The 24,654-nt window shown below is 40.2% G+C and overlaps 4 protein-coding genes across 5 annotated transcripts; all 4 read right to left on the bottom strand.

The window, feature by feature from the left end:
* Positions 1-250: 250 nt before the first annotated feature.
* p2rx4b (purinergic receptor P2X, ligand-gated ion channel, 4b) lies at positions 251-3,184 on the bottom strand. Its single transcript, XM_054610128.1, has 12 exons — positions 3,042-3,184; positions 2,804-2,951; positions 2,588-2,659; positions 1,994-2,066; positions 1,790-1,886; positions 1,630-1,710; positions 1,377-1,518; positions 1,091-1,227; positions 913-1,006; positions 747-812; positions 545-649; positions 251-438 (listed from the first exon to the last, which is right to left on the bottom strand). Exons 1-12 carry the CDS (start codon positions 3,182-3,184, stop codon positions 406-408), a joined length of 1,191 nt encoding a protein of 396 aa, XP_054466103.1. The 3' UTR covers positions 251-405.
* Positions 3,185-4,401: 1,217 nt separating this feature from the next.
* zbtb26 (zinc finger and BTB domain containing 26) lies at positions 4,402-7,269 on the bottom strand. Its single transcript, XM_054611446.1, has 2 exons — positions 7,198-7,269; positions 4,402-6,458 (listed from the first exon to the last, which is right to left on the bottom strand). Exon 2 carries the CDS (start codon positions 6,420-6,422, stop codon positions 5,085-5,087), a length of 1,338 nt encoding a protein of 445 aa, XP_054467421.1. The 5' UTR covers positions 6,423-6,458; positions 7,198-7,269; the 3' UTR covers positions 4,402-5,084.
* Positions 7,270-9,341: 2,072 nt separating this feature from the next.
* susd1 (sushi domain containing 1) lies at positions 9,342-20,354 on the bottom strand. 2 transcript variants are annotated; one of them, XM_054610761.1, is made up of 22 exons: positions 20,104-20,354; positions 19,800-19,940; positions 19,108-19,263; positions 18,871-19,023; positions 18,607-18,786; positions 17,984-18,163; positions 17,363-17,542; positions 16,735-16,914; positions 15,624-15,803; positions 15,265-15,444; positions 14,572-14,751; positions 14,278-14,451; positions 13,886-14,065; positions 12,986-13,165; positions 12,373-12,537; positions 12,087-12,181; positions 11,681-11,867; positions 11,428-11,521; positions 10,330-10,585; positions 10,172-10,211; positions 9,820-9,913; positions 9,342-9,493 (listed from the first exon to the last, which is right to left on the bottom strand). In XM_054610761.1, exons 1-22 carry the CDS (start codon positions 20,156-20,158, stop codon positions 9,475-9,477), a joined length of 3,249 nt encoding a protein of 1,082 aa, XP_054466736.1. In that variant the 5' UTR covers positions 20,159-20,354; the 3' UTR covers positions 9,342-9,474. The 2 variants fall into 2 exon arrangements, with proteins under 2 accessions (XP_054466736.1, XP_054466737.1); XM_054610762.1 differs by lacking the exons at positions 12,986-13,165; positions 13,886-14,065; positions 14,278-14,451; ... (1 more) ...; positions 15,265-15,444; positions 15,624-15,803.
* A 2,231-nt stretch (positions 20,355-22,585) lies between these two features.
* si:ch211-12e13.12 (paralemmin-2) lies at positions 22,586-24,089 on the bottom strand. Its single transcript, XM_054610127.1, has 2 exons — positions 23,970-24,089; positions 22,586-23,287 (listed from the first exon to the last, which is right to left on the bottom strand). The coding sequence occupies exons 1-2, from the start codon at positions 24,087-24,089 to the stop codon at positions 22,586-22,588; spliced, it is 822 nt and encodes a 273-aa protein (XP_054466102.1).
* Between the last annotated feature and the right edge of the window lie 565 nt (positions 24,090-24,654).

Genomic DNA, 24,654 nt, shown 5'->3' with positions numbered 1-24,654 from the left:
TGAATTGCATGATAGTCATGCATATAAGCTATTCAAATTGACGTTTTATTTAAAAAATAAATGTGGAAACGGTATCTTCTTTTCAAATAATATTGCAGCGTGCGTCCTTAGTCAGCTGGGGACTGAATAGGCTCTCGGTCAATCGGACCCCCTGTTGAAGACCTCTGCACTAAATAAAAAATATAAAATATACCCATTCTTTATATTTAGACATATGTAATCAGTTTTATTGAAGATTTGAAATCATGTTGAAGGAGCAGTATTTTCATTTCAAATTTAAAAATCACAAAATAGCCTCAGGGGGCTTAACAATCTGTACAGAATGCAGCATCCTCTGTCATTGGAAAATAAAAAAACTCCCCCCAAAAAGAACTTTAACAGGGAAAAAAAGTGCATGTGAGCATGCTACTGGGTTCCGTAGCTGGTTCCCATCGACACCTATATTATAAAAAAAAGAAAGAAAAAATATATATCTTTTTATTCAATACAAATTATTGTAAGCAGTGAGCAATGTAAATGTGCCACTAAAAGATCAGTCACTTACTGATTCAGCGACAGCGTCCTCATTCAGATATGTGACTTTACATTTGCTGTAAAGATCCCTTTTTCTCATGCATGTCAACATAAACCAGTCAGACACCATGGGAACCTGCAGGAAAACACACCTGTGTATCATTGCTTTCTTTTTTCTAGAAAAGTGAATTTCATTTAATCACATCACATAAGGACTGAACATGTTTACTCACCAAACTGAGGAATGATAATGCTGCACCCAAGTTCACTATGGTTGGTACAATTCCAAATTTACCCGCCTGTAAGATAAAATGACACCCCAGGTATTGTTAAAGCAAAATGAACAGACACATTTTGAGTATTAAGTCATTTCAATGTCTAGATTAAATCTGGCCTCACGATTCCAAATACAATGACGTCAAACCGGATCCCGTATGCTTTGATTAAGGTTCTTGTTTCCTCTCCATCTTGGGTCTTGTAGTATTTTGCAAACCTAAAACCAGTGTTGTTTTTTTTAATCAATGTTTTTACCAGCTTAATACATTTATTCATAAGTGTTTGTTAAAACAGTTTTCACCTGAAGTTGTATCCAGGAGCCACATTGTTGACAGGATGTTTGCTGTCCAGCCTGCGGAAGCTGTACTTGGGGTAACATTTCCCCGCCCACCAGTCCAGGTCACAGCTCCAGTCAATAATAATACCGAGGATACCACCCTTTATAAACATAAAGTAAAACTCACTCAAATCAACTGTGTATAAGTGTAGAGAAATGTGACACTTTAATCAGTTTTATAACTGCAATCCAAGGGGAAAAAAAGACAGTGGAAAGTGTGGAGGGGAATCATATTTAATTCTAGGCACACCTTCACAGCCATGTCTTGAAATTCCTCTCCAGCCTCTGAAACAATGTGTTTGAGGCGGAATATGGGGCAGTCAGGGTCCGTTGCACGATTGAATTCACACCTCTTAAGGTACGAGGAGTTAATATGTGACAGTATGTTTCTTCTGGGGGAGGAAGAAAGGCATATATTTGATATAATGACACAAAATTAAACCATACATTTTGCATATTCTACATTGATAAAAGCCTTTCTTTATACACTCAAAAACACTGACCTGTGAAAGTTAAACTTTGGGTATGTTATGCTGTTTTTAATCAACACAGTGAAGTTCTCTGCTGCAGCCAGCAGTGCTTGTCTGTGGGACACAACATGTCAAGTTATATCTACATCATACTTATTACTTATAAATACTATAACATCGCATATACTCTTACTCGGGCAGTTTAGTGTCTATTTCAAGAGGGCACCATGAGACGACTTCACAGGTCTGGACGCTCGTTGAATAGTTCTCACACAGCCCCGTCCGTATGCCTGAGAGGAAAATCAATGTCAGGTGGTGTTTGCTGTGTGGTATCAGTTAATTAATAACTAATGTATCAACACAAATCAATGTGATGCCCAGTGAGGACGGGGCCTACCGTTGCCTCGAGGATCAGTGTATCCCTCGATACAGTCACAGTCATCTGCACAAGTAGATGATGGGTTTGGAAGCTGGAGGAGAAATCACCACTGTTAATCTGTCACCTGATAGTTCACCACAGAACGCCACAGGAAGTCTTTTCTACCTGTTGCCATCAAACCTTCTGCAGGAAGGACAGCTGAAAAATCTGACACTTATAACAATAATAACCACATCATGTGCAGTATTACTTTTTTCCACATTGTGCAATGTTACATTTCAATTTCATGTGCAATATTTCTTTTCATTAATCTACATGGAATATAACTTTCTACTACATTTTTCAATATCATTGACAATCTCTCTCAATATCATGTTCATTATTTTTTTTAAATTTTAGTTTCATTAAGCATTTGTGTTGGTATCACTTCTTATACACTTTATATTTTTACGCTACTATTTAATTTTCATTGTTGTATTTTACTTTTTCTACCTCTGTGTCTATAGAAACATTAGGCTAAATTATCAATCCATTTGTTTAAGATATATTAATCAATAACGAAAATAATCATCAGTTGCAACCCTAAAAGATACACTAGCATTGGTGACTCACCTCAGGACAACGTGACTGACTCTGAAGGGGGGTAAGAACCATATTGGTTAAAACAAAGAATGAATTATCGCCCTGTTAGACAGAAGAGAGGCACAAACATCACAAGGCAATGCAGTCAAACTGTGTAAATCAGTTTAGCACATTTCCTGTGGATGATTTGTTAAAATGGAGAGCGTGTGTGTTTTTGTAATACAGATTAAAAGTATGGTCAAATACCTGAGACGGGATAACATAATCAGCCACATCCCAAAACCGGGGGTCCATGTCAGACGTGTTGGTGAAGGCAAAACCTTTCACTTTGGTGGTGACGCTGCTGGTGACGGAGTCCGTCTCCTGGTAGGCCTTCTGCACCACACACACATACCTGCGTGTGTAGAGCAACACCAGGCAGCTCATTACAACAGTACTTCATGACCAGATAAGCTTTATGTCCCTCCCGATCTTTGTTACTTACCCCACCACATACAGCAGCACCAGAAGCTGGGTGAACCTGAAGACACATCCTATCCCTAGGTTTGGAATAACCAGTGTTTTTGGTGTTTCATAATCAAACATGTAATGCAGACAGCTCTGGAAGCCGCCTGGAGTCTTGCTCATCGCTGCTGCACCGCAGACCGGTGATGGACTACTGAAGCAATCATGATGAGTGGACGAAGCTTATTCAAATCATTGTATTCAAATCGATATTGGCCTCAGCACGTTTTACATGTAGAGGACATATAGACGGTTTAAACAAAACACATACAGTAAAGGCAGTAAAGACAGAAACACATATTCTGACCGTACAAATAAGTTTGCAAAGAGCTGGTCAGTGTCATTGTTATAGATCATGAAGAGAGGGATGGATCTTTACACACTGTTAAAATGAACCAGAAAACCTCAAATACGTATAAGTCACATGTAACAATAGAATAAGGCAGAGTGGTTTCGGCAAATATTATCTGTAGGACTATATATATATATATATCTTATGGGAGTAGCCCTTGTCCTCTCACCAGTGTTTTATAGCTTTCATTTAGTATATTTTAAAGTTTTAAATAGGATGTGGTGTATAATAGTCTGAGCAAAAGCATTAAGGATTCATGCTGTAATATTATACTACCATACATGTGGGCTAAATTTGAATAATGCGCCTGTTACCTTATCAGGACATACATGACACTATATTTAAGTCTTATGTTACATGTAAGTATATGAACATGCCAAGCTCACAGATTGTTGAAACCACCTATTACTCTATGATAAACTAATGTAACACTTTCTACAGTACATGTGATACTCTGTTCATTCTTAGTATTCAACACAGGAACACAAGTGTAGCTAGAGGACTAATAGGAGGCTCGGTTGTAAATTACCATTTCTTCAAAAGATAAGATGTAATAAGCCTGGGGTGAATTTCAAACATAAGTATGTGACACATGAAATTTAATTATTTCTATTTGCAAAAAGTGAATCTTTCAGTTTAACACCTATAAGTGCACTGCTGTTACTAATTGTTTAGTAATCTATTCCGCCGGTCTTTGCTGCAGCAAACACAATGAAGCTTTGTTAAAACTCACCACACATTTACATGCCACTGTAAGATACACTACAAACTCTAACTGATTAAAACAGCTTGTAAAACCGAGCATGCACACTGAGGAGGGTGTCAGCTGACACATTAGTGCTTATTCTTCTTCACATGAGAAATTCAACATCTACATATTTGATGCACCATATTACCATAAACATTGAATTCTTATGTGCATGATGATTGGTGGAGAGAAGTGTGTCGCAATAAGAACACTTGAAACCAACACTGATTAAGAGTCGGTTTTAATTTCTTAACACACATTGACTTCCATGAAAACACGACGGATACAATGTCACTTTGGTCCAATAGTAGCTCAGATATAAAGTCTGTATAAAAGAGCCATTTCAGTTCATATAGACACTTTGGCATCCTATCTGTCACTGGTGTAGCTTGCCTTCAATAAAATATTTTTTCAACCCACCCTCTTTCAGTCCATATTCGCAAAGGTAAGAAATAAATGCTACAGTAAACTGTAAATATATATATATATATATATATATATATATATACACACATGTGGATATCTTTCATTGGACAACATAGACACAAAGACATGTTGATTCATCAATAAAACTCATGAAGTACAGTCAATATGTTTTGTGTTTCAGTGCTGAATTTTCAAGTATGATATGAAGGCATCTACAAAAAAATCTAGAAAAAAATAATTAAGCTACAGTGAAACGTAGACCAGGAAAACATCTTCTTTCATGTTTACATTCTCCAGTTGAAGCCATCAGGATGAGGCTGACATTTTTGGAAACCAGCCATCATGCCGCTCTTTGATAACGCAGATAACAGGCTCTATAATCCAGCTGTTCATAAACTGTGACAGTTTCTTGAACTGCTAAATTTAAGATATTAATGTTCCATCTGAATGAAAAGTCTGAAGCATCACGGCCATTTAAACGACTGATGTCATAGCTACTAAAAAAGGTCCACAGATTTCATTTGTCCAAAATCAAAGTCCAGCCCCCCGTCGTGCATGTTGCCTTCGTTTGCGTTGTCGAAGCTGTTCTTCCCGTGGATCTGTTTGAGGTGCTTGCGGAGAACCGGCTTGTGAGCGAAAACCATGTCACAGTAGTTGCAGCGGTGCGGCTTATCCCCACTGTGCAGGTTCAGGTGATCCAGCAACGAACACTTTTGGGTGAAGGTCTTACCACAGATTTTACACTGGAAGGGCTTGATGCCGGCGTGGACGCGCATATGTCGGTGCAGGTTGCCCTTCTGCGTGAAGGTCTTGCCGCACAGCAGGCACATGAACAGCTTGTGCATCTTGAGGTGGTTGGCGTAGTTCTCCAGCTGGCGGAAGACCCGGGAGCACTTGGGGCACTGGTGGTACCACTGGAGGGGCTTGTCGTAGTTCCTCTGGTGCACACTGTGTTTCTCTGCGGGAGGGGAACTGAGCGGGTATCCGGCCCCGCCAGGCGGGACCGCCATCTCACTGCCACGACTGTCCACAGTGGAGTTGATGAGAGAGTGCTGGGGCTCTGGGGAGCGGAGTGTAGGAGGAGCGGGACTGGTGAGGAGGTTGCCAGTGATGGAGTTCTCTGCTACGTCGGACACAGACTCCACTTTAACTATGGTGATGTCGCCCTCCACCGCACCCTGCTTTGGACGTTTGCCTAAGATCTGAAGAGGGGACGCAGGCTGTATGATGACATCATCGTCGTCGTCATCGCTGCCATCGTCCACATCGCTGCCATCGTCGCCATCGTTGTCGTCCCCGACCTGCATCACCTCCTCATTCTCCTCATCCTGATGAACAGTCCGAACCTGAGAGCGCTCTTGCTCTTTCTGGGCCTGGGAGGCTAAACCCTCGTCTTTCTTCTCCCTCTTCATACCCACAGCCCCCTCCAGCTTGCGTGAAGACTGAGGTTTGATGAACTTGCTGAGAGCTTGAGTGCACTGCTCCACAATGTGGCCCATTTGGAGGAAGCTGGCCACTGTCAGGTAATTCACCAGCTCCAGCTCAGGAAACTCCAGCTGACCCGTGTAGCAGGACAGCAGCAGCTGCCGGCCCACCTCCGCCTCCTGGATCATGGAGATCTGGACCTCCCTGGAGTCCTGCTGAAGGATAAACTGGTCCCTCAAGAAAGAGGAGCCGGCTGCAAACACCACCTTGTGACCGGGGACCTCCAGCTGGTTGATGCGCACACTGACATCGCAGAAGCGTTTCTGGTGTCGCAGGAGGTTCATCTTCTGCAGCATGGAGTCCCCAAATGTGGAGAAGCGGAACTGCAGGATCACTTGGTTCTGGGCCATAGTGAACCGAGGGCCAGCAGCAGCAGCACTGTGCACCTGTGAAGGACAAAAACAGGTTGTTATCACTCCTGAACAGCACAATATAAATAGTGTGAGCTTTATATTCAGTTTTTAACTCTTATACTTCAGACAGCAGACAGTCTTATCGGCATATATTGTTATTAAAGGTGCCAAACATGAAATTGAGAGCTTATCTGTCGCCCTTAAACAGCTCTCTACATGGGGACTGTGCATTATGGGCTGTAACCACCCTGCAGAAATGTCCACGCTCACATGCACGTGCAGCCGGCCCGCGCATTACAACACACAAAGAGGGAAAGTGACTTTATACATGTACATGTAGACTAATCCACCAATGTTGTGTCTCTACAACAGCAGTCATCCATAGTTGTTTGAGACCATATGAATGCTACCTGCGTCCATAACAATCATCTTCATCTTCATCAAACCAGGCGCGTGCTGCTCACGCGGATCAGGTGAGACTGAGATCAAAAACGTGCGCGTGTCTGTTTCATTAGCTACCTTACGTTGGCTCGTGAGTGGTTAATCAAATACTATTAGGTTTCAGTGTATTTTCAGAAGCATTGGTACACCGTGATGCTAGCTGGTAGCTAACAGCTAGCGTCACATGTAAACAATCAATCACACATCTCCTCCTTCGCTCCCTTTGGCCTCCTGCTGCACACTTAAGCAGACACCTCAGGCTGTCTGGTGACCAGAGACACTGTTTACTGATTCATAAAGTCCTCACGTTAACGCACACAGTGTTTTGTACCTGTTAACCCTTTGTAAACAAGCCCGTCAGAGGTGGAGTGGTCATCGGTGGGAGGAGTCTGTCGGACCGTCGGTGGAAATGAAAGAGCTGATCCGGATGCAAAAACCCATTTAAAGGGCCAGTACAACCATAAAGGCTCTCCTCACATCCTCACATCCTCACACCCTCACCCCTAAAACCTGAAACCCTGAAACCTCAAGGATTAACAGATGTAATAATAATAATAATAATAATAATAATAATAATAATAATAATAATAATAATAATAACTTTATTTATATAGCACTTTTTAAAAACAAGGTTTACAGCAAAACAGTGCAATAGAAGAAACATTAACTGAATATAAACGAATATAATATAATATAAATAGTAAAACCAAATGAAAATGAAATTCTGTAAAAATGTGTTTTAAGAAGTGATTTAAAAGAGATTACTACTTCAAACAAATGCTGTGTACAATTGTCAGTATTTATTGTAGCTTTTTACTCGTCCCCCTAAAACCTTAAACCCTGAAACCTCAAGGATTAACAGATGTAATAATAATAATAATAATAATAATAATAATAATAATAATAACTTTATTTATATAGCACCTTTTAAAAACAAGGTTTACAAAGTGCTTCGACAGACAAGCCAGCAAAACAGTGCAATAGAAGAAACATTAAGAACAATCGTACACAATGAAATAACAAGTGACAATCAAATAAACGAACAAAATAAATAAAATCAAGTGAAATAGGTAAAATATAGTAAACGAATATAAGATAAAATAGTAAAACCAAATGAAAATGAAACATTAAAACGACGACATCACATAAAAGCAATTCTGTAAAAATGTGTTTTAAGAAGTGATTTAAAAGAGATTACTACTTCAAACAAATATTGTGTACAACTGTCAGTATTTATTGTAGCTTTTTACTCGTCCCCCCTAAAACCTTAAACCCTGAAACCTCAAGGATTAACAGATGTAGTGTAAATACTACTTCAAACAAATATTGTGTACAATTGTCAGTATTTATTGTAGCTTTTTACTCCCTAATTTGAATGTCTTCCAGTCTTTTCCCTAACAAGATGAGAGATAATTGTCAAATAATCTATTATCATCTATCATCCCTGATGGACAACATCTCCCACCCCATGCAGGACACTCTGGCAGCTCTGTGCAGCTCCTTCACACACCGGCTGCTTCACCCCGAAGCAGCCGGTGTATCTATTATCAACCAGCTTCAATGACAACATTAAATGTTTAATGTTTAATCCATCTGTCTAATATAATTTCTGCTTGCATTCCTTTTGATTTCATGTGTTTTTATGTTCCATCTTTAATCCTTAATGTTTCTGAGTAAATTAAATTCACCAGACTGAACACCTCCTCTTTGTTTACCTTTTTCTTTTTTACATCTCCATGCTTCCCCTTGTAACCCCATGTTTAACGTCACTATGCTATGAATTGTGGGTTATTGAGGAAAGGGTTCAAAAGGGCTCAAAATGTCTGCGAGATGGCCCTCAAATACTCAACGATTTGACAGTGGGACAGCCCTAAACCCTCACAGACTTTACGGGAGCGTGCCTCAAAGTCTGTGACTGTAGAGATTAGTATGGGCCCCTCAGATACAAATAAGCCAACAATATTAACCTAATGATAAGTTGTTGACATTAGTAAACATATTAAGATAAACACAATGAACAATCATGAAGTGAGTGTCATCATTAACCCATATGTTTTTTTTAATGAAAATATGTTCTGTTCATTTTCCAGTATCCCTCGTCCTGGAGGTATCTTCTCCATACCTACAAGGAAAGGAAGTCTATATATAAGAGAACGGTGGCAAAATCCAGTTATTACAGTCGACCATGGTGAGTAGACTTTGACCAAAATGATGGTATATTACCAGGGCTGTCCCAAGATGTAAGTGTCTAAAGAGGATTCAAGATGAGAATCACGTCTTTGGAGCTCCAAAAAGTCTTCCAATTAAACAATGTGGGAAAGTAATATCACTCCTTTGGTAAAGATATGAAAAGGGCTGTCCGATACAAAAAAGCTGGGCACCACTGGCTTAATACACAACTTAACAAGATATGACATTTTGTTTGAATGCATGGATTTATTTCTTCCTTCCAAGTACATATTGACATCCAATAATCATTCAACCATTCAGGGAGTGAAAAAAGAAGTTTATTAGAATTATTTACAAAATGTACAGAATAAAATTAACAGATGGGAAGTCGAGACTGTAATTAAATGTGTCATACTGTCAATTAAGGAGCTTAAGAGTGTCATGTCCTCTTGAAAAACCTGGAAAAGAAGACAGAGGGAAACCCGGTCATTAAATCACAATATCAAGTGCCATCTACAGCAAGATTACTGTATTTTGTCACCAGAAACAAATCAATAATGAATATTTAATTTACAGGCTGTGATTACCATTCATATCGATTATGTTCTAAATTAATGGTTAAAAAAAGTTAAAACTGTTAAAACTGAATCACCCAGAACAACAGAAACACTAGAATCAATTCAGACTGTGAACATTTGATTGAATTAAATAATAAACAGTTGTTTCACACATACAATTATATTAACAGGGTGGGTTATATATTGTATTGCAACATCGTCCATACCAGGTGAAGAAGTATGCACCCAAAGTGACCATGGCAACCAGTCCTATTAATGCAGCAGCAGACAGAGATGAAACCATCAGAACATAGGATGTACCTGGAACAAAGTAATGCTGTGTGTGAGTACTGGCAACTAGCACTTTCTACCTCTACTTGTTTAGAATACTTTCTGTTGCCTTCTCCCTTCTGAATCTGGGTTTTCCTCATAACTTTGCTGAAGAAACCACCTTTGTCCAGCTAAGTCTTTTTCTCTCCTCTCTCATTTCTTAAACCTATGTAATCATGCTGCCTAGGTAAAATATAATATAATAAAAAAATTAAACTATAGGATTTAGGTATTTGGCCGGTGAATTACCTTTCACTTTAGCCCACAGGACACAGGAACCTTTTAAAGCCTAGAAATGAAAACATTCAGGTAATTTAATGAGTAATCTGAAAAGTTTGAACCAGTTATTATGTCAGTACATTTTTTTACTGATATTTTTGACTTTATTGTATAGTAGTTGGACCCACCAATTTCCACTGACTGACTGCTCGTAAGATGATATAATAGTTCCTGCCGTTCTCCAGTGGTGCGTTAAAGAAGCCTCCGTAGTAGAGTCCATCTCCTACAGTGAAGTTCATCTCTGTCCCAACATGTTTGACATCAATCTGGGCAGTGATGTACTCTGTCCAGGACTTTGTTTTGCTTGAGATGTCTGAGCTCGTTGGAGAGGAACAGTCGAACATCATGATCCCATCTAAAGGATGCACAAACACCTGGTACAAACTGCAAAATGAAGAAAAAAGAAATCGTGACCATATGGCAGTAAACAAAGATATGTTAACACGTTAAATTATTTATAGGAAAGATTTGTAACAGCTGAATATACCTGTTAGACTGACTGGGAAAGACTGTTTATTCTACTGGTTCATTCATAGTTGTGGCATTAGAATGCACTCCAGACAGTAATTAATATTTGAGTTAAAAATTATTTGAAACAGGTGGGGAAAAAAGTTTTGCCAGGTGAAATGTTTTAATTTTTTTATTTGACAGAATCATTTTTATTAGTTACTTTCTTTTGGAAAACAGTTGAAAAAAAATCCCCTCACTTGCATCTCAGGACTTCCATACTATATTGTGGATAAAGAATAAAAATCAACTTGCCAGTGACCTCTGGTGGATAAACTATGTAATGGAGACACTGCTTCTAAATTACCTCTAACCTAGTTTGTAATTCCTGGACTGCGCTTTCTTTATACACCTCTGCCGACTTGTGTACTGATACAGATTTAAAAAAAAAAGAAAAGCTAATATCAGCTGATTTTACGTTAAATTACATAGCTGATTTTCCGTTAGGCTCTAGCTCTTATAATTTATTTTCTGTGGTGTTTCGGTAACAGTGAATGTCAGTAGAGATTGTGAGACATTGAGTTTAGCCATGAAAACTGGACGGAGACTAATTCGATATTCATGGAGGGGTTTTGTCCAAGGTTTACAAATGTGCTATAAACTGAATTTATTATAAAGTTTTATAAAATAACAGACCTTTTTAAGCATGGCTGTCTGTTTTATCTCATAGGGTTTTAATTTCCCCTGTAACCTCGCAGAACAGTAGAGCTGATTGTTACCTTATTGGGTCCAATGTGTTGGGTGATCTGCGTAGCATCAAAGTTGGTTCAGGAGTCTCAAATTCTCTGTAGTAGACAACTGGCAATGGGGGCACTGTAAAACGTTATTATGCTCAGTATAAAGAAGAATGAATTGAAGCACATTCAATACAATTATTACAGTCCTAAATATTTCCAGAAAAGCTGACAACTCCTTGTTTCACTTTGATGCAGGGAAACATGTGTCAAAGGAGTGTTGGCTGTACAATGATACCTGTTAAACTGGTGTTAGTGGTGATGGTGGTAGTGAATCTGGAAGACAGTGCAGTGATGGAGATGCTGTAGTTTGTGACTGGAAGCAGGTTCAGACAGAGTTCAAGCTGTTCTGCCTTAGAGTTCAGAGACCGCTTTCCTCTATCATGAAAGGACCTCTCGTAGTCTCTGGATCCTATGTATGTCACCTGCAACGGTTATATGTAATGTGGCATCAGGGAAAACAAATTGTATAGTAATTGCACGATAAATGCTTAACTGTCCATACACATTTACATATACCCAGATAATAAGGTTTGTTTATTAATTACTGAATGCACATACTTCCTATGCTGGCAAATGAGTACAATTATGGTAAGATAGAGATAAGATAAACAGCAATGAAGGATGATAAAATCTCCTCTTACCTTGTATACTTCTGTATCCTCCTCATACTTCTCTGCTCTCCAGTGAAGACACTTTTCATTGAGGACAGATAGATGATTGACAGGTGGCTTTATTGCTGTAAGAGATGTAAAAAGAGTGTTGGTACCGCAAATCTTCCTATTTTTTTTTTACATATTCCAAATGTCTGCAAATTTAATTCAGTAACATCACAAGAGCGTCCTATCTGACCAGATGCTTTTTATTTTATGAAGCCTAATGAACATTGCAACTTAAAGATGTTCCTAGTGGGGTTGTGTTGTTACTCACCTATGCATCTCAGTGTAGCTCTCTGCCAAACCCCATTACTGCCACACACAGACACATTGCTGCCCCTCCAGCTGTGGTATCCATCCACACAGCGGTGGATCACAACACTCCTGTTATGCCAGAACACCTCTGATTTGGCAAGGAAGGGAACCGGGCCACATTCAGCTATAGAAAAACAAAGACACTGGTTTACTAATTGACTACAAGTATTGTTGGGACTAATAAGCATGATTACAGTATATTCCACACATTTCTTCAATCCTCAGGTGGTAAAAGCCGTTGCTGTGTGAAGTCAGATAAATCACATGCATCATGTTTCCTCAACATTCAGTCAGCAGTGGATTGACCCACAGAAAGAAGTATACCAGCATAACTCGGGACAATGTGAAAGTTACAAAACATTATTCATCAATTTACCTCTAGAACACAGAACATTAAGTCCAAGCAGAAATAAATACAATTGAGCCTCTAACTACAAATGACACAATATAGAGCATTAATCAGTTCCCTATTAGATAAATCACAGCATAAACTAAAATATGTCAATAATATGTTAAAAAAGAATGATTATTCTGCAGTGAAATAGATGCACATATAGAGATGATCACCGTACCGTTGCACTTTACAGATACCTTCCCCCACTGTCCTGATAGTAAACACGTTGAAATATTGTTTCCACTCATCTGGTAAAATCCATCCATGCACTCATAGAGCGCCACACTGCCCGGTCTACTGGTGCGATCCCACCGGAGGTTAGTATGGGGGAGGGTTAGTGGGGGGCCACAGCTTATTTCTGCACACAGACATGAATTAGCAATATATCACAAAGAAAAACACAAATAGCAGTTAATTCCTCCATGACAGCTGAACAGAAAGTTTGTGTTTATTACACTTCTGTGAACCTTATATGAATATAAAAGTATAGAATTGGCAGACTAGATTTTCTCACTTCAGTTATTTACAAAGCATAGCAATAAACTAATAATTATATTTTAAAGCCAGAGTTGGAATATTGGGGAAAAGGCTTATTTGCTTTCTTACACAGAGTCATAAGATCAATACCACTCTCAAGTCTCTGCAGTATATATGAAGTTTCACCTAGTAGCCAGTTAGCATAGCTTAGCATAAAGACATAAAGTCTTAATCTCTGTGAGGTTACCAGGCAACCAGTGTGGACTCAAGGAAGTCATTGCATCAGGCCAAGAAATATTTACAGCACATAACCTGCTGTTAAACCACAATTTGTATATTTTACACTTTGGTTTTAGTGTGGATTAAACAAACAAGATATGACTTTCTTTATGCTAAGCTAACCAGCTGCTGGCTGTAGCCTTGTTTTGAACTGCCAGATATGAGAGTGGTAACGATCTGTCAACTAACTCGCAGCAAGAAATCAAATTAATATATTTTTTAAAATATCAAACCATTGCTCTAAATATTTTGTGCAAATTGCTACAAATATTCTGAAATGAAAACAGTAGTTTATCAACATATTTGTCATCAAATATTGCACCTTCACACCATAGATCAATATCCTCCCACAGTCCATTCTCTCCGCATACTGAGTAGTTTCTCAGGCTCCTGGTGTAATATCCTTCCTCACATTGGTAATACACCACACTGCCAACGTGTGTTGTGCCATCCCATAGCATTTTAGCATGCGGTTTAAAAACAGGCTCTTGACAAATGATTTCTACAACAAAAAGACAGCATGTCATGCAGATACATTTATACATTTTGTGGTTTTAAGTGGCTGTAACAGCAATTAAATGATGACCATAACATTCAAACTATTCAATTACAGCATGGAAATTATAATGTATTGCCGACATGAGGATTGCATTATAACATTTACTGGAGGCTGTTTACCAAATACTCCATTGTGTAAATGAATGTCATCATCACCTTGACAGAGCAGAGAGACTGCATCCCAATCTCCACTGGCAGCACAAACTGACACATTTCCAACACTGCGATATCCAGGGTTACACTGATAAACAACCTGAGAGCCCAAAGTGGAGATTTTATCCCACAGCATGATTGAATGGGGGATGGGTGGTGGCACACCACAGTCAACTTCTATAAGTACGGAAAATGGAATATTTATTTGGGTGAAAACGGTTATTATTTGACTCTACAACAGCGATAGAGAAACAATGCTAACCACAGCATTTGCAACATTTTGGATGAAGTTTTTACCTTTGCATGAGATGTTTGGATTTGTCCAGTAACCATTAATGGAGCACAATGACATGTTATTTCCTTCACTGTGATAAAATCCTATTTTACAGTAGTAAGTCACTTTGCTTCCAGGGGTGAAGCCGCCATTCCACACTTGCCCAGTGTGAGGCAGTATAGGGGGATCCCCACATAATATGTCTGGGACAGAAATGATGCACACAGTGGGTTATACAGGAAAAAATATATATATATATAATATATATATATATTATATATATATACATACAATACATTCTTTATATCTAATTCATTCTTATCAATTTGATAAAAGTGTTATGTTCACAAAAGGATCTCTGTCCTGTACAGCCATCATACTACAGTGAATTCACTTTGGTTTAGTAGCTCTTCTCAGGACTTTTTGGCCATGTGCAGCAGACAAACTGTGCGCTCCAGTAGCAATAGTACCATACTATTTAGTATGCCAGAAAAATATTTAGTTTATCAAATGTCAGTATTCAAAAAGTATATAAGCCAGGACAAGTGAAAACACCTGTGTGGGTGTGCAGGCTAGTTTCATTATTAAAGTAAAACACTTTAAACTAAGTTATTTTTCCTAAAACCAGCTACACAATATGTCATGACAGAAAATGCTGGAAATAATTTCCTACCCTTTTGTATTTGAAAACAAAACCATTTCATTGTTTTAATTACCTTGACACAACAGGGTTGGGGGGGTCCACTGACCGTTTTCATTACACATCGATAAATTAAGTCCTCCTTTGTTATAAAAGCCCTCTTTACAAACATAGAGCACAGTGCTGCCAGGGGTTGAATGACCGTCCCACACCTGATCAGTGGATTCAATTATTGGAGGACTTCCACACATGGCCTCTACAAGGAATAACACGCACCATGTCACATGAACAACTAGATCCAGATTAATTCCCTTTCAGGTAACAAAACTTAGAAAGTTAAGGTGCAAAGAGAAAAAAGAACAAACTGTATATCGTTGTGCTTTGTAGTGTTATTGTTTTATCTCTAAAAATGATCTGATAAAACAGTGACTGTACCTTGACAGAGCGTAGACGGTCTCTCCCACTGTCCAGCAGAAGTACAGATGGACACATTTCCCTTTCCAACATTATGATATCCAGAGTTACACTGATAAACCACCTCTGTGCCAATCCTTGAACTCTTATTCCACAGCATATGAGAGTGAGGGAGGGCAGGGGGAGAGCCACAGTCGACCTCTGAGGGCCAAAGCAGTGACATGCTGCATGAAACAGTAGTCACTAGAAAATCTCCAGGAACTATTTCCGACCGATCAGCTTTATGATCCCTGTTAGAGTTTTTCCAATTCCGATACCAGCATCCGATAAACGTACCGGGATCAGATCCATGATCACATTATCATATCATTAGTCAGCTTATTTAAAAAAACACAAAAAAACAACAATAACACATGTAACTCACTAACCAGTCTGAACATCCTGCCCAATCGGTATTGCACATGTGCAAAGTAGTACAACACACCTGTGGTTAAACATATGCAGGCTATTCTTTGACATTACTACATTGTGAACAACAAATCTGTATTGACAGCAAAGTCCTGCAGAGCTAGCCAACAGCTAGCATGCATGGCTAAAAGTATCTATGGTTATATTCTTTAATTATGAAACATTTATTTGGCACTGTTAAGAACTCCTAAGAAAGCCAAACAATCAAATAAACACAAGCAGAGAGCAGAGAAAGCAACGTACAAATTTGCAATGTGGTGATGAATGAACACGTGCTTATGCAAAAGCTGTGGAGGAATGACCAAAAGGGATGGGCTGGACTGAATTTGCAATTTAATCCAGGTGTCTTTGGAGTACGATTTATGTGGAATAGGACGGATAAAATACAATGTCGGAGTTTAATCTACTTTACAGAGTTTCAAAGTCCATCTAGCATACGTCCCTTTGCTTGATTATCTGGAGCTGAGTCTCAAACCCATACTACATACACTGGAAAAGGGTCAATTTAAGTAACACATAACTGTCAGTAAGCTTATCCGAATCACATTAATGCTGTCTTACGTTTGCAGGAAGCTCCGTCTCTGTGCTGATGAATGAACATGTGCTTATGCAAAAGCTGTGGAGGAAGGCAGTTTTTTTTATTTTTTTACATGTGTTTTGTTACCTTCACAGACCATGTTGGGTCCTTTCCACAGTCCATCAGCTCCACACACAGAGCTGTTGTCTCCACTCCTCCACACAAAGCCTTCATCACAGACAAACACGGCCACACTCCTGTATGTGGTGCCTGTGACCGTCAGAGGCACTGTGTCCTCCACCGAGGGAGGCTGGCCACAGTCAACCACTGAGTGGGACAAAAACAAACACAAGTCAAGAGTAGATCCAGATGTTTGCCCACCCACACCCAAGGGTACACACTTATGACCAAAAGGGATGGGCTGGACTGAATTTGCAATTTAATCCAGGTGTCTTTGGAATACGATTTATGTGGAATAGGACGGATAAAATACAACGTAGGAGTTTAATCTACTTTACAGAGTTTCAAAGTCCATCTAGCATACGTCCCTTTGCTTGATTGCCTGGAGCTGAGTCTCAAACCCATACTACATACACTGGAAAAGGGTCAATTTAAGTAACACATAACTGTCAGTAAGCTTATCCGAATCACATTAATGCTGTCTTACGTTTGCAGGAAGCTCCGTCTCTGTGCTGATGAATGAACACGTGCTTATGCAAAAGCTGTGGAGGAAGGCAGTTTTTTGTTGTTGTTTTTTTTACATGTGTTTTGTTACCTTCACAGACCATGTTGGGTCCTTTCCACAGTCCATCAGCTCCACACACAGAGCTGTTGTCTCCATTCCTCCACACAAAGCCTTCATCACAGACAAACACGGCCACACTCCTGTATGTGGTGCCTGTGACCGTCAGAGGCACTGTGTCCTCCACCGAGGGAGGCTGGCCACAGTCAACCACTGAGTGGGACAAAAAAAGAAAAGTCTAGATTAGATCCAGATGTTTGCCCACCCACACTCAAGGGTACACACTTATGACCAAAAGGGATGGGCTGGACTGAATTTGCAATTTAATCCAGGTGTCTTTGGAATACGATTTATGTGGAATAGGACGGATAAAATACAACGTAGGAGTTTAATCTACTTTACAGAGTTTCAAAGTCCATCTAGCATACGTCCCTTTGCTTGATTGCCTGGAGCTGAGTCTCAAACCCATGCTACATACACTGGAAAAGGGTCAATTTAAGTAACACATAACTGTCAGTAAGCTTATCCGAATCACATTAATGCTGTCTTACATTTGCAGGAAGCTCCGTCTCTGTGCTGATGAATGAACACATGCTTTTTCAAAAGCTGTGGAGGAAGACAGTTTTTTTTATTTTTTTACATGTGTTTTGTTACCTTCACAGACCATGTTGGGTCCTTTCCACAGTCCATCAGCTCCACACACAGAGCTGTTGTCTCCACTCCTCCACACAAAGCCTTCATCACAGACAAACACGGCCACACTCCTGTATGTGGTGCCTGTGACCGTCAGAAGCACTGTGTCCTCCACCGAGGGAGGCTGGCCACAGTCAACCACTGAGTGGGACAAAAAAAGAAAAGTCTAGATTAGATCCAGATGTTTGCCCACCCACACCCAAGGGTACACACTTATGACCAAAAGGGATGGGCTGGACTGAATTTGCAATTTAATGCAGGTGTTTTTGGAATACGATTTATGTGGAATAGGACGGATAAAATACAATGTCGGAGTTTAATCTACTTTACAGAGTTTCAAAGTCCATCTAGCATACGTCCCTTTGCTTGATTGCCTGGAGCTGAGTCTCAAACCCATGCTACATACACTGGAAAAGGGTCAATTTAAGTAACACATAACTGTCAGTAAGCTTATCCGAATCACATTAATGCTGTCTTACGTTTGCAGGAAGCTCCGTCTCTGTGCTGATGAATGAACACGTGCTTATGCAAAAGCTGTGGAGGAAGGCAGGTTTTTTGGGTTTTTTTTACATGTGTTTTGTTACCTTCACAGACCATGTTGGGTTTTTTCCACAGTCCATCAGCTCCACACACAGAGCTGTTGTCTCCACTCCTCCACACAAAGCCTTCATCACAGACAAACACGGCCACACTCCTGTATGTGGTGCCTGTGACCGTCAGAAGCACTGTGTCCTCCACCGAGGGAGGCTGGCCACAGTCAACCACTGAGTGGGACAAAAAAAGTTTCAAAGTCCATCTCGTATACTTCCCTTTGCTTGATTGTCTGGAGCACATTAATGCTGTCTTACGTTTGCAGGAAGCTCCGTCTCTGTCAGGTTGGAAGGGCTCCGCTCCGTTGTGGACTTTATATCCCAGCTGACAGCTGCAGTCAAAACTGCCCTCAAGATTCCTGCATTGAGCTCCCTCTCCACACAGGCCTGTGGCCCTGCACTCGTCGACGTCTGCACAACCCATGGTGAATGAGCATGTGACATATAAACAATAATGAAAGTGTTGCTATACAGGTAAAACAAGTCTAAACTCACCCCGGCAGTGGGTCCCATCATTCGGGATGAAGATGGCCATGCTGTTAGAAGGGCTGTAGCCAGACAGGCATTTGCAGTAGTAGCTGCCATATGTGTTGTGGCAGGTAGTGTGCTGCCCACAGATCTTATTGCTACCAATCTGACACTCATCTTTATCTGGAAGAAAAAATACTTATTGCACTTCAACATAGGAGAGAGTGAGTTGAAATTATTTTTGTTATTAATTCCTACAGTGCTTTTCCTACTTTGGCACGTCAAAATGTCTTGAAAAAGGTCTATAGAATGGATTACGGTGACATTTTTTACAGACATACATTGTACACAGAGGATGAATGCTCCTAACTTCAGTGATCTCCTAGCTTTTCATCAAGCACCATCTTTAGGTTAACATTTTAATATATATGGCCAAAAAGTATTAATTGATACAAAAGTAACCATGTGCAGTAGTATAGAAAATTGAGGAAGCATTGAGATGCTATTGCATACATATTGCCCCCTTGTGAAGTTGATTTGGCAAATGTGTCCGAGTCATTCACACATTAAGGACACATTGGACATTAGCATTAATTTGTAGTTGTGTTTGTTGTCTGTCCACTTTACGAATTTACTGTCCAATATTCACCCATTAGCTTTGTTTTGCTGTCCACTTCATTTAGCTTCACTTGATAAAAAAACACAAAGTTTTTGCTTACCTAGACAGAAGGTTCTCCCATTTCCAACAAAGCCGTACATGCAGTTACAAACTTTGCCATGGCCGTCAAACTTGTCGTCACATGTGGCGTTAATGTGGCAGGTGGCACACACATCCAGAATGTGACCTTCTGCTGGAACTTCTGAGACGATAGAAAGAAAGAACATCTATAAGTCAATATCTTTAATGTTTTTTTCAACGCTCCTGCAATTATCAGTGAAACATAAAGATTAAAAAAATTGAATTATTTTAGATAATCACCAAATGTGAATGATGCTACATAAAATTGTCATCAGTTTTCTCACCTGCAATGACAAAGAGCAGAAAAACCACGATCATTGCTCCGTTTCTCTTGTCCATCTCCTCTGAGAGTCTCCCTGACGCTCTCTTTACTTTACCAGACACTTAACTTCCCCATCTTCTTTTTTTGACTTTTACTTCCGTCCTGTGGTCCACGATGAAACTGAGTGGAGTTGATAACCAGGATTGAGAGGACTCATTGTGGGTGAGCTGAGGTCACTCTGAGAAATAGCTCCTTTTATCAATGGTCTTCTAACAGTTGGTGTGTTTTTTTTGGCTTAATCTGTCATTCCCTGACACATTCAGTTATACTTCACATGTGTTGATGCACTCTTGTGAACTGCACACTCATGCTGCGGTGGCTGATAACGGCTATATTTGGCCCAACGAATCTGTTGGATGCGATTTTACAAAACATAGTGGCATTTTAGAAGCACGTTAACCGCATCATCACTATATGTGTAAAAAAAAAAAAAAAAAGGGCAGGCAGTTAAGGGTTTTCAACTAGATGTGGTTAGATAAGTGTGGGGAGCTGCTATCTTTCAGCCAAACATGGTGCTTAGTGGGGTATCGCTGTCACTCAAACCAACAAGCTCCCGCCTCACACCAGTGCCTGCTGGACTGGACTGATTAACCCCAGCCCAAAGCACAAAACTACTAGTTCAGTCAGAAACCCTTCCATCAGGGGATTGACCATTTATGGCCAATGGACCGAAGGTTAGATCTGACAGCAAACACTCTGCTCTTTGAGGCTGCACTTAGATACGCATCATCGTGTTTTTGTTGAAAGACTGATTCCCCCTTAATAGGAACATACATGAACATGATTTTTATTAAATCAATAATACCAAAGATAGCACGTAAGGAGACAAAGCAATAGTGACCATGCTGTACATGCATGAATATAATTGGATGTTTATAGCCAGCTGGAAGCTACACATCTGTGAATGAGGCAATGATTAGGAGGCATGAAAGAAACAGCTGATTCCAATGCTCAATTCAGTGTTCAGCCTAAACTAAGGCTATTTTCCATTTGCACAAAATGCATTACCTCCGCAGCAATACATCATTTTGACTGGGGACATTTAGATTTTGGTTTGGCACACAGATTTTGGTTAAGGGTTTACTTACAGGTGCCTTGTGGAGATTTATGTAAACAACCTCAATTTATATTAACATTTAGTGTTGCTCACCAAACCTCATTTGTATGTATCCTTTAGGTCTAACAAACGTGTTGAATGCATTTTTTTCTGTCAAAAAAACACTTGCAAAGCTGATTTTGTAATTTACAATACCATTTCAACATGCACGTGTAACAGCTGCCTGTCTTCATTGCCTCTGTTGCAACCTTACTCAACAAAATGTTTATTTTGAGTAAGGAGGATGAGTTGAGGAGTCTCACAGCCTGAGGAAAGAAGCTGCCCGGTAGTCTGGTGGTACGACAGTGGATAGTACTGTATCACTTGCCAGATGGCAGCAGGGTTAGTAACCTTTGGGCTCTGCGCAGGCACCTCACCTCACCGATATCACTGATGCTCGGTAGAAGGGTACTTGTAGAACATTGCTCCCTGGCGCTACTAGATGCCAAAGACTACTTCTTTGACTGCAGGATCCAGTACAAACCAAGATTACTGGGTCCTCTCATTTGATAACATGTTGGCATAATGATGGGATCATTGTGCATTTTTATAGTTGGTGTATTCGTTGCAGTGCCGCCAACATAACATGGTAAAGCAAAGTGTGTACATAGAGGCACAACTAGCCATATCATTTGGCCTTTGGAGATATCTTTATTTGTTGTTGGCACCTGATCTTTGTCGACCTGTGTAGTTATCACAAAATCTGTCATTCAGATCAAATATCATAGGAACATGCATTTGTTTGTGCAAAAACTGTATAATAAACTTCACAGATATGTTTGATAAGCTTGAAAATGTTAATTTAAACCCAAATTATCAAATTCCTTTTTTATCAAACAGGAAGCATTATGCGTCTCAGAATACATATATTTCATAATTAGGCTACTTAATTAAGGAGTGATACAAAAACATTAGTGACTGACATTTGAGACAAACAAAAAGATGTTTGCTGTTTAAATGTTGAATAAAGGCTTTGTAAAATTATTGCCAGAAATATTGAGTAAAAGAAAAGGTTAATAAATAAAATCACACAGTATTATGACACCAATTTAACAGGAACACATATATAGAACCAGTACGTAGTAGTGTTTTGCCTGAGTGATCAGAACCGATTCAGAGAACAGAGTCGTCTAGAACCGCCTTACAGTCTTGATCTTAGAACCGAGTCAGAGAACAGAGTCATCTAAAACATCTTCACCATCGTGATCTTGGAACCGAGTCAGAGAACAGAGTCGTTTTAAACAGCTTCACAGTCTTGATCTTAGAACAGAGTCAGAGAACAGAGTTGTCTAGAACAGCCTTACAGTCTTGATCTTAGACACAAAAGCTCTTTCAGAGTCCTGCCTGTTCATAAAATAGTGCAGAAACAGCAGCGTTTTTTTTCATGTGCAGCCTCAACATCTTCAGGTGGAGGTGCTTCAGGAGCCGCAAATTCTTCCTTATACTCTGATACTGAGCCACTGGAGGTGGACAACAGCCTCCCACACACCAGGTCAGCAGCTTTTCCATCCATAACAGACAAATCTGTCACTGTTTTCTCTCTTAGCGACATGTCTCCATCATCGTCGTCATCTATCAGCACAAACTCCTTGAGGTAAACCATCTCCACCCCATGGAGGCTGTGGTTCTCTGCGGACTCCTCCAGGTTGTGAACATCCACAAAGGTCAGAGTTGAAGTCTCTGTCAGGGTCTCATGTGGGTCTGTGGAGTTGTCCTCTGGCCCTGAATATGCTTGGCTGCTCGAATCCATCATCCATGTGGAGTTCCTCAGAGCACTCTCGTCCTTCATGCTGTACCTCTGGTCCTGGCTGTTATAGATGATGTCTGGTACGGAGGACAACTTGCCTGTACCATCTCGGCTGGTGACCCGGTCTCTCCTGGTGTGAGAGCCATTTTCTTTAGCATGACCATTCCCAGAATACATCTTGGAAGCCAAACTCTGGTAGTCATGGTAGACCTGCACACTGCTGGCCCCTGGTGGGGAAGAGAGGGGGGTGCTGGCACCAGTGTTGCCTGTTCCTTGCTTCTTCATGTATTTTTGCTTGCTGCACTGAGACAAAACAGAAAATTGAAAATGAATTCTTGGAAATAGTAGTTTGAAAAAAACTTAACTCAAGATCTATTTACTAGTTAGCTTTATTAATGATGCTCCAGAAAGAGCTTGTAAATGGACCTTGAGTTAAGATTGATGAAGAATTACAAACCAACTGTCTCTGCTTTGGCACAATACCACCTTTTGGACCTGTCACACACCTTAATGTAAGATAGATATGGATGTAAGATAGTAAAAGATTTTATAGGACTGAGATCAATGATTTAGGCCATAGATGTCAACTGATCACCATCTGGTGAGGAGTTCGATCAGATCGCGGGGGAGGCTGCTGAACAGACCTGTTAAACCCAAATGTGTAGTGAGGGTGAACTGGTAATGTCTGAGGTCCCTGTCTGCGAGGTCTTCAACCCTTACCCTCCAGAAAGATTACTGGGGAAATGTAATTCAAGGGGGCCATGTTCAAAGCTCCCATCGTGGAAGCAACTGTAAGTAGTTTTGGTCTGAATGCTATCTTTGCTGATTGTGGCTGCAATCTAAGAACCTACTGGACACCAGCATTGAAGGAGGCCATCAAGCTGAAGACGGAGGCCTTTCGGTTTTGGTTGGCCCAGGAGTCTCTGGTAACAGGAGACAGCTACTGATTGTCCAGAAGAGCTGCAGCAGTTGCCAAAAGAAAAACCTGGGTGTGGGAGGAGTTTGGGGAGAAGGACTTTCCATTTTTCCCAAGGAAGTTCTGGTAACCTGTAAGACGACCAGCTGGGGGGAGGAGAGTGACCGGTGTGGGAACCTCAGTGTGCATCTCTACTCTTTGAAGACTATGTGGTTCTGTTGGCTCCATCAGACCGTGACCTTCAGCAAACACTGGATGAGAGTCGGTACCTCTGAGGCCATGGTTCTCCACTGGAAAAAGATGGCTTGCGGATTGCGAGTGAGTCACTGCCCCAAGAGAGGGAGTTCAAGTCTGTCTGGGTCTTGTTCACGTAAGATGGAGTTGGAGATGGACAAGTGTGGTGCAGCGTCAGCAGTGATACGGGCGTCGTACCAGACGGCAAACTCATTATTTCATACTCATTATTGAATGATTATTTATTGAGACCTGTATTTTGCACTAATCTATTCAGGGTTTTCCTTTAGCGTTTCCCCCTTTGTATTTATAGTGCACCATTACAAAAAACATTCACTATTGTGCAGTTGCAGCATTATTAGTTACTTTCACTAACACAGCAACTGAGGCAGGTAATAGTAAGTGCAATGGACAGTAAGAGAGAACAAGCTGTCGTTTAGTAGTGGCCTCTCTGAATAAATAAATGAAGCTGGTACTTATAAAAGAAGCAAAAATAACTTGAATTCCCAGCAGAGCAGCT

Source organism: Anoplopoma fimbria, chromosome 13 (genome assembly GCF_027596085.1).
Source record: "Anoplopoma fimbria isolate UVic2021 breed Golden Eagle Sablefish chromosome 13, Afim_UVic_2022, whole genome shotgun sequence".
NCBI lineage: Eukaryota > Metazoa > Chordata > Actinopteri > Perciformes > Anoplopomatidae > Anoplopoma > Anoplopoma fimbria.
Note: the sequence above shows the minus strand (reverse complement) of the source record. Positions and strands in the feature narration are given on the sequence as shown.